The sequence below is a fragment of the Bactrocera dorsalis genome, chromosome 4 (assembly GCF_023373825.1).
Source record: "Bactrocera dorsalis isolate Fly_Bdor chromosome 4, ASM2337382v1, whole genome shotgun sequence".
In the NCBI taxonomy this organism is placed as follows: domain Eukaryota; kingdom Metazoa; phylum Arthropoda; class Insecta; order Diptera; family Tephritidae; genus Bactrocera; species Bactrocera dorsalis.
In genome coordinates, this window is record NC_064306.1 from 27,812,107 (window position 1) to 27,825,721 (window position 13,615).

The 13,615-nt window shown below is 35.5% G+C and overlaps 1 protein-coding gene across 7 annotated transcripts in view; it reads left to right on the forward strand.

The window, feature by feature from the left end:
• The window catches only part of LOC105224980 (uncharacterized), a 99,034-nt gene that overhangs the window by 54,029 nt on the left and 31,390 nt on the right, over positions 1-13,615 (forward strand). For all 7 annotated transcript variants that reach the window (XM_019989780.3, XM_019989781.3, XM_049456308.1 and 4 more), the window contains 2 exons: positions 9,174-9,343; positions 12,147-12,401. In XM_019989780.3, the coding sequence (XP_019845339.2) occupies positions 9,174-9,343; positions 12,147-12,401 (425 nt within the window). The remainder of the gene's footprint in view (positions 1-9,173; positions 9,344-12,146; positions 12,402-13,615) is intronic.

The following is a 13,615-nucleotide window of genomic DNA, read 5'->3' on the forward strand; positions in this document are numbered from 1 at the left end:
TTGGTTCGTTAAAGCCGAGGCGCTGACAGCGCTCATAGCGGGGCGTCAATTAGCATTGTGTTCGGCGGCTAAAAACATATAAATTAACAGTTAGTTTGGGTTATAATTAACAGTTAATAAATGTGCAAAAATGCCTGTCTAACGAATGTTTGCATTTTGACATTTAAATATGGCTTTGTAGGCAATTGCAGCGAAATGCAGGCAAAGTAGTTTGGTGTAGTTGCCGTTAGCAAATGGTGAATGGTTGCTATATAGACCTGGTTTCTTTTAGTCTTAATAAGAGTAAGGGATATTACACAAATATATACATACTTAGCTTAAGCTAACCTGGATTTTAAAGCGAAGTACAGATGACTAAATATGGATATTTAGATATTCTTCTGCCACCTAACTGGCCCAAGCGACTTTATTAGAAATGTATGCCCCTTATATGTATGTCTTTCAATGAACAAATCGGTTCATATTTCTTTAAAGATAATGCCGCTAATAACGTAACGGTCAATCGCGACCGTTATTGCGCCATGATATCCAACTATTTGATGCCTCGTGATCTCGGCGACATTTGGTTTAAGCAATTTATTGAATTATTGAGAGAATAATAAAATATTTTACACTTTGGTCCGATCAATAAGCCACCAAGATCGTGTGATATCACGCCATTAGACTTTTTCTGTGAGGATATGTAAAGTCTAAATCTTTGCGGATAATCCCGCTTCGATTCAGGCCTTGGAGCAAAACATCACGCGTGTCATTCGCCAGTTACCAGTCGAAATGCTCGAACTAGTCATCGAAAACTGGACTCAGTGGATGGACCATTTAAGACATAGCCACGACCAATATTTGAAAGAGATAATCTTCACAAAATAAATAGCAAACAATGTTCTTTCGAATGGGAATAAACATTCCCCTTTAAATTTGAAGTTTCTGTGTTTTTTCTTAAAAAAAAGTAGAGACCCTCGAAATGGATCACCCTTTGTTAACAAACTTAGTTCAAGTCTGCTTCTAACTTCTGATAGCTATGTGTTTCTTCAAAATTTTATCGATTTTTATCCAATTTATGAAATATTTTTTAATCAGATCGTTAAATCGTAAATTACACCGATATGTGTTTAAATATATCAATCACGTAAATTACCCATGTACCAACTAAGATAATGTGAATATTCATATTTTTACCTTCAGGTGTTGAAGAACATAACGTTTGCACCGAAGATATAATATGTACTCTTCTCAAATACAAAGATTCTTTACAAGAACTGCGATCGTTCAGTTTGTATGGCAGCTATATGCTATACTTGTCCCAAACGAACAATTTTTTGTAGGTTGCATCCTGGCCTTAGACAATACCACATACCAGTTTTCCATACAAGCACTTTATTCCGATCGTTTAGTTTGCATGCCAGATATCGACCGTCCAACAAATGAGTCCAACTGATGAGAAAAGGACGAATGCAAAATTCCAGACCAATATCTAAAAAATTGAGGGACTAGTTCACATATGTATATACAAACGAACGGATAAACAGACGGAGAAATTGATTCTGCTCGTCGCGTTAATTTATATGAATATATATTTTTTAGAGTCTTCAACGATTCTCTTTCGGTTTTACAAACATCGGTTCTTAAAATTTGTGGAAGAGAATTAAATCTGTTCACTCGATTATGATTACTACTAAGAGCAAAATGAAAATTAATTTATTCTTCAAAATCTATGTCGACCCTCTCAAAGTAATCCAACTTTGCCCCAATAGTTAAAGTCAATTTCTGGAATAGATTTCAATGCGCGTAGCGATTCTCGTTTAATGTTTTCAGTTGACTCAAAACGTTTTCTCCGGAGCGATCGATTGAGTTTTTTATATAGCCAGAAGTCACAAGGAGGTAAATCAGCCGATTACGGCAATATTGGTTTAAAATTTGGCGAAAAACTTACAAAGAATCAATGCAGTATGTGATGGTGAATTATCGTTGTGCAAAAACCAGGAGCTATCGGCCCTTTTTACAAATAACTGCGCGCAAACGACGCATAACACTCAAATAGTATGCCTTGTTGACTGTTTGGCTGGTCGGAAGGAATGCGCAGTGTACCACACCTTGATAATCGAAGAAAACTCTCAACACAACCTTGATTTTAAAACTGTTTTGATGTGTTTTTTCGGCTTTGGCTTACCTTTGTCACGATATTAGGAGGATTGATCGTCTGTTTATGAGTCGTAAGTATAGATCCAAGACTTATCGTCTTATAATACGTTTCACAATATATAGAGTATACTTAAACAATATATCGTGAGCTATCCGAGTTCTGGGCATATTATTTAAAATTATATTCTGTCAACTATAAACACTTTCCAACTGTGTTATTTATATTTTATTTTCGATAATTAAACGTAGAAAGAATATCAAATCAATATTTTTGAAAGGCCTATATGTTCATTTGTGGGATGAAAATCAAGTCCTTGAGGAAATTTTTTTTATTTTACAAGATTTCTTCACGACATTCGACTGTGGCCAAAGATAGTGCAGCCGAAATAAACATTTTTTTAGCTTTTTACAAATTAAAAAAAAATTACTAAAGAACGTTTAACCAAGGAGTTTTCCAGAACAATCTGGCGACTGATCTACACTCTCATCGGTCCTGCTTGGGCTCACAGTAAAAACTGAATCAAATATGGAAATACAATTATAAATCTGTAAATAAGTAATTTAAACTGTAGATATGAAACATCCATATTTTATTGGAGACAGAAAACAAGAATCGATGTTCGAATATACTAAAGGGCGGATAAAATATGAAAACAAAATAATTACCCATCAGATTTGTAGGCGTAAAACATTACTCAAAAGCTTGCCTCGATGCATATGTCTGTATTTTCTAAGCAATACACCTGATCAACGATGCCGAACGCTATCACCTGTTATTAATTTCAATATTTTTTTCTCGTTTTTATCAATTCATTACCTGACAAACAGCTCAAAAGTAATAAATGCTTATCTAAATAAATTATCTATTGCAAAAATGCGGATACACCGCGACAGGTAACTAAGCGGCTACTTAGTTACTTTGATATTAAATTAATGGCTAAAGCATAATTCACCAACACACACACACACACCTAACTATTTAGGTAGAAGCTTGTGTGTATGTGTGAAGGTGTGCGCTTGTATGCGAGTGCACTGTAGCAAAACGCGTCCGTTGCTTTCAGCATGTTTCGATTTCATTCGAATACTTAAGACAACAAAACCAAGTATGTGCAACAGCAAAAACAAAAATAAAAAATATTGTAAACAAGCATAAAGCAAAGAATAAAAAATAAGGAATAAACAGCGCCAAGATTTCAACCCAAAACCGCGCCGAGTTGTTAACAATTTGATGCTGACTGAGAGCTTACCTTACTGACCTGCTGAGCGGTAGCAAACGCTGGCGTCGCTTGTTGTGTCTGAGAAATAACTGCTTGGCTGGATGTACAAGTGACCTTTAATGGTCCAGTGATTTCATTGTGGCGACACGTCGCGCTAGCCAGCCGCAACGCTACAACTGCATAGCAGTAAAATCTTAGATAGCGTTGCTTCTATGACTGCAATGCCTTAGAAACACACATACATACACTTGTATGGAATATGTATGTGTGCGCGCAAGTGCTGTTGTATGAGTGCAGAACAAAAGCTTCAGCAACGGGAAAAACGGTTTCATTCAGTAGTTTGCTTTGCCATATTGTGTTGTTATATTGCTTTTATACCCTGCACAGGGTATATTGAGTTTGCCACGAAGTTTGTAAGACACACTTGTGACAAAAAAGTACCCGAAAATTGTACATAAAACGCAATCGATCGACTCTGTGACACTCATAAACCCATGTCTCATTGGCAGTTTCAATGTTCTCCATGAATGTGGGATCGGAATTCGCATGATTAAAAAAATCCGGCTTTATCGGGACGAGCCTAGCAAAATCATTATCTCTCTTGATTTCTGAGTTTTGTTTCAGTTCATTTGTCTGACGATTTTTAAGCACCATATCCTTTACTTTTTCATTATTTTCATTAGTCGGGAAGAGGTCGAATGTCGTCCAGATCAGGCATGTTTTCAACGATCTCTCGAGCGTCTTTGAAGGCTTTGTATCACTCGTAGGTATTTTTGATAAAACTGAATCAATAAGCTGCTTGTTTTTAGCTGATATCAGACCTCTAAAGCATATAGTTGTCCTTTGAACTGAACCTTCGGAATCAAGTTCTTGTAAGGAAGCTTTTTTATTTGAGGAGATATCCTCCGGAAATTTGACATAGATTATTGACCTAAGCAACCCTGCACTCTCCGAACATATAGTTTAGATCGGACCAATATAGCAAATAGCGGCCATACAAACTGAGCGAGCTAGACAATGATCTTTTTATACACTTTTATGCTATAGTGAATGCATGTGTGGAGGGTATTATAGCTTCGGTGCAGTCGAATTTAACGCTTTTTTCTTCTTGTTGCTTATTGCTGTCCACTGGCCGACATAAAAAGCGTACAGCATCGCTAGCAACAACAATTTCATTGTTCTTCAGCAGGTTGCGCTTGCCAAACACACACATACATATATGATAGAGTTTCTTAATGTTACAGGCAAAAAGCATGCACACATATAAAACTCAAATACATACATACATTTTATACACACACACATATTCCTTGGCTTTGTTACGTAAGAGCTTTAACTAAACGCAAAATCGCTCAAGCACAACGTTGCTTACATACAACAACAAAAACAACACAACTGTGCTACAAAAACAATAACAATAATAATATTTAGCTAAAACAACAACAATAATAGCATTGTAAGCAGAAATATACACAGACACATGAACACAATGCACCAGCTTGTAAGTCAGCCAGTAAGCCAGCAGTGGACTCTAAAACTGCATATTAAGCATGCTTCTGCAACGCAAACTCTGCTTGCCGCAATTCCCTTATCTCTCCTCTTCCTCCTCCTCCACTCTACTCAGCTTAACAACAGCTTGTGAGTTGACTATTTATAAAGCTGCTGGTGGAGCTCTTGGTCTGTCTGACAGCTAAGCTGTCTATTTGGCATACATTAGAGCAATAAGCTGTTAGCTGCTAGCTGTTTTCATGTCACTACATATGTAGCGGTGTGTATATGTATGTAAGCATTTTGAGCAGCTCAGGTTGCACCTCCAGCATGGGGCATGACTAAGCCTCAGGAGGCAGGTTCGTATTAGGTTTCTCAGAAAATCTAAATGTAAACAGAAAAAAAATGTATTTATTAAAGTAGAAGCAAATAAGATGAAAATGCAAAATATAGCGAACCGCTAACTGTGATACATGCCATATCTACGTAACCATGTATGTATGTATGTCCATATAACTGAATGAGTCTATATTTGGTAGGTTCATAAATAGCGTTTCTTGCGGTTTTTGTTTTAGTCACAAATTTTGAATTATTGGACTAATTTCGGCGGTCGTATTCTGTGTTTGAGCAAATTTTCAATTTTCTTTTTATTTTTTGGTTAAGTTTTTTTTTTTTGCAAATAGGGGTATTCCCTATTCGAAGCAAGCAATAAAATAAAACAATCCTTTAGATCTGAAATTACTTTTGGTTCGGTCTCTTAGAAAGTGTTGAGTGACAAGATTTCTGTATTCCTGTAATAAGAAAAAATGTTGTTGTCTTGAACAATAATCTATGCCAAATTTTGTGAAAATATTTCGCAAATAGAAATACGCTCTTCGTCAGTTTTAGCGTTCATGCATAAAGCTTCTTTCTGTATGCAGTCTTATTTAAATGATTCCAAATGATTTGGTGCTCACTGAGCATTCGGAACGGTGCAATAGTTGCAATTATTTTTCTGTACAGAGTCTTGCATTCAAATAGAAGATGTTTTGAATTTTAATAGTCGGCATATGAGGCCCCTGTTCCACTCATGCCATGTTTGTCTCCTTGTTCAGCAAGTCAGGGATTGACTCCACCGGGACTCAGCTAATTTTATAACATGTTCGTCGATTAAATATCTACATACCCAGAGGCATTTAAATTCCCTCTTTTTCGGAGTCTAATCTGCTTCACAGTAACCAATGATATCATTATGCTTTGGAGTCCATTGCAGGTTTATCGTGAAATATGTTGTTACATCCACTAAGAGATCAAAGTATTCTATAACGAAACCGTAGGAGACTTCAGAAATTTTAACGCTACTTGACTATCCGTATATATCAGAACAACAAGACTTTTATTTTTCCACTTGGAAGAGTCTGGTAAACAGAAGGTGATTATCTAGGGTGGACACATGCATATAGATGCTAATCCTTGCATCCTGTCTACCTCGCTCCTTTTTAACTCTTCTCAGGAAAGGAAGGTAATATTGGGGACCAAATTTAGGTCCAGCTCTGTAAGACTTCGACATTCCGTGATAATGTGTAGAAACGATAACTTACTAAGTATCATAAACTGTCCCTTATTGCAGGCGATTAATTGGGAGGATTTCCTCAGTACAAGAGCTGACTTCGCTACCAGTTGGTCTGACATTTACTTTGCGTTGTTTTGAATACTCCACTGATGCATAAATAACTACTTTTTGTATGCTTTCTATACGCCGTACCGCCTATTTATTTTCCATTATTGGCCGCCATACCAATATACCGCATGTCATAATCGGTCTAACAAATACTGTGTAGAGCGAATGACTAATCCGAGGCGTTTATTCTCATTTTGGGCAGGAGTCAAAGGGTGTAGTTGCTTTCTTCACCCTGGCACCCAAGTTTGGTTACAACGAAATCTTCCTGTTTCAAAAATGAGGTCTCAGCAGCCTGCCATATTTTCAATTGTAAGCCTGGCACCATTCAATAATGGCGTCATGACTTCTGAAGTACTGTGTTTCCCAGTGAACAATACTAACTCTGCTTTGCTAGCATTTAAGTATTAGTCCATACGACAAGGTCCAACTATTTCTGTCATTTAATACTGTTTACATAAGTTTGGTTAGGGTATTCGTGAATTTACCTATATCCAAAACCCCCACATCGTCAAAAAAGGCCACAGCATGTACCCCACACAGCAACAGCATTTTATTCATTGTTAAGATCCAGAGAAGTTGAGGTAACACGCCTCCTTGATGTGTACTTCTTCAGATAGATCTGCAGATCGTTGAAGCTCCCAACTTTAAAATTATGGACCTACCCATGAGCATCTGTTCAATAAATTTTTTGGGAGATTCGGCGATGTCCAAATCTTTAAGCACGCTGAGTATGGCCCCAGGCTGGGTGTTACTAAAATCGACTTCTATGTCTAAGAGGTAACCAGGACTTATTATTTGATTTTTAAATCTTTGCTACTATTGAGCTTAGTGCTGTTTCTGTGGATTTTCCTTTAGAATGCGCATGCTGCGAAACAGTCAGATTTTCTGAGTTTAATTTGTTTCTTAAAAACTAATAGAAATACACCTATTAGTCTTTAAGAGGAATAAGAGACTAAGTGGCCTGAAATCCTGCGGATTTGTATGTAAGACTTTGCCAACCTTTTGTTATATACTTCTGTGAGCAAATTGATTGATGAATTTTTAATTTATATTTCGCATTTTTTTCGAATCCGTAAATTTTTTCTCAAAATATTCAATAAAAAGATAAAAGTGAATTTTTTAATTTTTACCATGTCTAAATTAATTATTAAATTGGTTATTTGTGATCATTTGGCAACATTTCCAACTAATATGGTGCAACCATGGCATTCGCCTGATTTATCTTCGTGTAACTTCTGGCTGTTCAGCAAATTCATATGAGGACTGGAAATTTCGTTGGCATAAGTGTATTTCAACGGGAGGGGACTACTTTGAAAGAGATGAAATTGACCTTTCAATTTGATCAGAGTAGTATTTGATAACGAAGGAATAAAGTTTAATTGCAGCGATCTCTTAAGAATGGTTACTAACCAGACTATTATGTACTTTTGAGGCTGCCGTCAGGTTTTGAGATTGAGCCACCTGGTCCGATGATTTGAAGGCTTTGCAATTTCTTATCGCCCAATATACATTGCTTTCTGACACTATATCTACAGGCAACTTGAACCTATTCTCTAATATATCTATTAGAGATTTCTATGCCATCAAATGTGAAACCAATACCAATATCTAATTTTTAATATTATGCAATATATCAACTGAATTATATTTTAAATTCTCCTCATTTTTCACGTAACGGTTAAACCACGTTTTCATTTCTTGTAAGGTGTTTTGTAGACGTCTCTTAAGTGCTGCAAATTGTCACACATTAACGTTTGGCTTCATTTAATTGCTAGTTTTTCATTTTCGCCAACAAAGATTTTCATGTTTACCATTTTTTGGTCTAAGCAAACAGATTTTTATTGTCTCAGTCGCTGTCACACCACGCTCACGTTTCCCCATAGACGAGTATGTTGTTTTTATTGGCTGCCATTTAAGCATGCTTTGAATGTGTTCCACAAAGCTAATTTATTGGCGTGGGTTAATTAGTTTAGCACATTTTTATTGTGTCTTTTTATCGCCTCAACTTGTGGGAGTCCTAGCCAATATACAAAAGGTGCTCGCAATTAGTTTCGGGTTGTTTTGGCAGGTTGTTAACAATTTTAATACAAAGTTTAGTACAAATTTAACGGTAACAAGGAAATTATGTGCACAAACAATGTAAATTGAATTTATGATGTGCTGAAGAATAATAAAAGTTATGTTTTAGAAGCAGATATTCAATGTAAAGCTGCAAATAATTGTATTACAACCACTTTGGTGCGATTTTGAAATTTTCTTAGAAAATAAATTTTGGCTAAAGCAACATTACGAGATATAAATCTATGTGTCACATGCAATTAAAATTGTATATATTTTTTTAAATATTTCTTATTTATTTTTTCATAATTAAACATAATCCAAATATATTGAAATTGGCTAACTAAAAATATTTCTCAAATATACATTCTTCAATTCAAACCAAATTGTATTTATCATGTAAGAATTGCATGTATCAATATGTATTTCCGTCCATATGTAATTTCGTTCAAAACTATATAAAAAATTTTCTCAGTGTAAGTCTTATTAAGTGCATCTATCATAGCATACTTTTAGGCGCATGCATTACAGTCAAATCATAACGCCAGCTTAGCACTTTATTTCTCATTTTACTAATATGTGTTTAATTTTTGTTTATTTCTCTTCTGCAGAAGAATGGATAACAAAAAGAAAAACCGAACTTACAACAACACGCCAAATAGAGACACGCGTAAAGCGGCAATTGGTGCTGGAGGATGGCAAAGTGGTGGAAGATTCAGGGCCAATTGTCTCAACGAATACGACGGAAGATACAGATAAACAGGAAACGGAAACAACAGAGGTGAGTTTGAAAGGAAAAAAATCAAATGTTTAATAATATATATGTTTGTATGTATTATATATACTTATATATAAATGTGTCAATGAAATTTTACAGTTATGTTTGTGTAAATGTGTCAAATAAAAATAAAAATGCAAGAATAACTTATAATAGAAATAAAATGAGGAACAATAAAAATTATATATAATGTTGCGCGATTGGATAAATCAAATTAAAATAATATCAATGCGTAGAAATGATAATAGGTTGGAAAAAATAAACTGTGTATTGTAATATAATATTATTTAAAAATTTTGAAAAATTATTTTCAGAGGGAAGCCAATTAAATAGTGACTCATTTCGAAGCTCCCTACTTTGCCAAAGAAACAACACAAAAGCTTTAAATTTAGTGGGGAATGTTTATAATCATTCGAAAGAACATTCTTTGGTATTTATTTTTTGAAGATTATCTCTTTCAAATGTTCACTGGGCCAACGTCTCAGATGGTCAATTTTAGGCATCAAATAGTCGGTTATCATGACGCGATAACGATCGCCATTGATGGTTATGTTCTCACCGGAATTTTTAATGAAATATGGACCGATGATTCCACCGGCTCACAAATCACACCAAAGTGTTGTTTTTTTAGATGAAATGGCAGCTCTTCAGATTGATCTTCGCCCCAAATGTGGCTATTTTGATTCTTTACATATCCTTTGAGCCAGAAATGGACCTCATCGCTGAACTAAACTTTGTTCGAAAACGTCGGACTTTCTTGCAACTTTCCAAAAACAGCTTCAGTTCTTGCAACAGCTGTATTTTATACGCTATCAATTTAAGATCTCGACGTAAAATGTCCCAAATTGTTTCATACGTCAGTCCGAGTTGCTGCAAACGGCGCCGTATTGACTCTTCCCGGTCTTCGTGAATACTTTCAGCTAAGGCTGCTATAATCTCTTTACTGCTGGACGTGGTCTATTCGGTCCAATATTATTCAATAATGAGTACTGGGTCTCAAGGTGGGTGATTGTGTTGCGAATAGAACGCTCAGTAGGCCGATTATATTGCCCATAAGTTGAGGAAAGCGCGCGAAATACATTTTTCTTAGAACGTGAATTTACGTAATAAAGTTGAACTATTTGTAAACGTTGTTCATGTGTAAGTCTTTCCACGATGAAATGCCAAACAATACTGAAGAAAACTAACATATCAGCGTGCCACGATTCACGCGTGATCTGTCAAAAAATGCTTTTGAAAAAAGTACCTCTACTTGGATCCCCAGTTATATGCTATAGTGGTTCCATCGGAACAATATTTTCGGGGATTGGAGCGCAGTCGCGAACATCTAATTTCGTAAAGATATCTTGTCAAGTAAAAAAGTTTTCTATACATGGGCTTTAAATGTACTATAGTGGTCCGATATCAAGGGTTCTGAGAAATGCATAGCTACTTAGTAAAAAAAAGACGTGTGAAAATTTTCAGACAGAGGTACAAATTCGCGTATTTACATTAGGGGTTCCATAATTTTTTTGAATTCTTTGCTTTTCTTTACTATTTTTTATAAAATTGTTCACATCTCTGAAATAAAGCACTTTTATGACCTGAAGGTACAGGCTTTTTTGTCCGAAATTTATTTTCCGACAACTATTCCTTTGAAGATTTTCGATAAAACCTGCCGGTTACTCAATTTTTCAAAAACAAATAAAAAATTTCGAAAAGAAAGGGATTAGAGTCAAAATTAACTTCTCACAGTTTTTAGGATTTTTTTAACATAAAAAACTTAATTTTATGTAACCGCGAAAAATTAAAAAAAGTTTTAAATGGAACATTGTAACATCACCACAGCCTTCAACGTTTCCTTCTGGGAAACCTAATAGTCCCGGTTCAGACTATAAAAATTCAAAGCTTTCCTGCCTTCTTGTTATCCGAGTCCAAAGTCAAAATATGGACGAATATTACTGCATGTAAACCATTAACAGAAGATATTGACAGAGTTTAAAGAATATAACATAGTTCTCTTTATGTCCAAACATCGGAAATTCGCTCACAATATGCTCAGTACAACATATTCACACAACTATACCAAGAAATCTATTATAGAGGCCGGTATATAAGGTGTAAAGTCAAGCGCAGGAGCAGAGCTCCTTATACTCATTTTATGGGAACAATTCCTAAAAGAAAGTTGTAATAGACATATGTATGTAAGTATATAGTCATTGTAAAGCTGTTGAGATTACATACATATTTATTTCGTTGTGTGGGAAGTTGTAGTTAGGTTGTGGTCCGATTCGCTGTTCCAAATGGCATCGCGGGTAATTTTTTACTCTTATCCACACAAGCTTAGGTCCTAAGTAAGCCTCTGTTTGGAAGCTGATTTTTGATTTAATTAATATTTTAAGCATTAGAATATGAAATGATGAAATCGTTGTTGCTTGAAGATTAATATATATATATTAAAGTGAGCCATAAAAATAAACCATCGAATTTTCTGGTTCAAATTAACGTATGCACAGAGTAAAATCATCCTTGCAAAACAGAATTTTTAGCTTAAGGGATATATAATAACCTTTAAAAGATATATAATCGTCATTCAACAATACAATTTTTTTACTTTCCGGATTCTTGTAGAGCCTAAAATTTCCTAAAACATCCATCCCAGTTTTTTTTTTCAATTCAAAAGTTTGAAGCAATCACTGCATATATGGTAATTTTAACCACTAAATTCGATAGTTTAGTTTTCGGCTCACCCTAACGCACATTTATGAAGTTAAAAAAACATTACTCATTAACAAAATATTATTCACAACTCCAAATTTCATTTCAGAAACGCGATTTAGGTATACCCATCGATAGTATAGCAGTGGAGGCCAATGGCGGTGCACTTGAGGCGCCTGACACCGTTGACGGTCAAGTGGCTGTGCTGCCAGCTGAAAACTCCAAAATTATTAAGAAAATGGTGCCGCGCCCAGCAGACGGGCTAGTAAGCGAATCGAACGACAAACGCGTGATTACACACGAGGAGGTCAAGGATTACCTAGAAACGGAAGATGTGCGCAATCTAGGCGATTTCTCGGACGAGGTGAGTGGCACGACCTTTTCTGTTATTCACATTTTTTATTTATTTTTTTTAATTTTTGAACTCACAAACTTTATTAGAACACTTGAAATTGTATGTATTGAGAGAATTGAATTTTGTGGTAGCTGTGGCTTGTAGAACTGTGCTGTGGCAAATCGAAATTTGCTACGGCTTCAGCACGCGTTCTACATTCAAGCTAAAGAACAGAAAAACAACAAAAACAAAAAAGTATATTGCTCGCTACCAACAGTTGCAAATGCAAATATTTTCCAAGCAACTTTGTATTATTGGTCTAGACTCTAGACGAAACAATTGTACACACACACAAACACACAGCGCCGCGGTGTAGGCATTTTTGACTATTCGCAGAAATAATTTCGCAAAAAAAGGAAACCAAAAAATGATAATAATATATATGCGGCTTGCTGTTAGATACTTGTTGTGTAGCCAGCTGGCTGACTAGCTGACTGTGGCTGTTGGTTGGCGGCTGCGGCTGCGGCCTGATAGGCAGGCAAGCTGGTTGGTCTTAATATTAGCCCCAGTCCGGTTATCGAAGTTGAAGTACTCGTTGCTTTGGTTGCATTTTTTCTAGCCAAATTGCGAATTTTCAGCTAATAATGAGGGAAAGGCAAATTTATACGAATTTTAATGTGTTTGTGCATAAGCCCATTGTGGCGCGCTTAAGCCGGTGAAGCCGGTGGCATTTAGTGCAAAATATTGCTTGCGATTAAATGTAATTATTGCTGATATCCAAGCACTTATAAATAAATAGTTATATGTATTTTGGTTTGTGTGCATGTGTGTATTTGATAAGGTATGCTAGACTAAATGTAGAGTAGAAGATATTGCGCGTAAGCTTTATAATAAATATATTATAAGTTGTTGTTGTTGTATTAAAAATATAACTCTTGCTATTTTAAAAAGTTTCCTAAGGTTTATATAGAAAACAATTGCTCTGAAAGTACGATCAAATATCGAACTTATCCCCTGGTCGAATTTGACCTGACCTTTCCCGCCGCAATCCGAATCGATAAACTATTTTTTTCTAGAAGTGTACAACTTTTATGTTTGTCTTAATTTTGAAATTTAATTGAATTAATTTTTTTTCCATATTCATTATTGTGTGTTTATCAGCTGTTTTAACGACTCGAGAAGTTTGACTACTTAGCTTAACGCAAAATTACTGGTGATAAGACCTGGCTTTATTAATATGACGC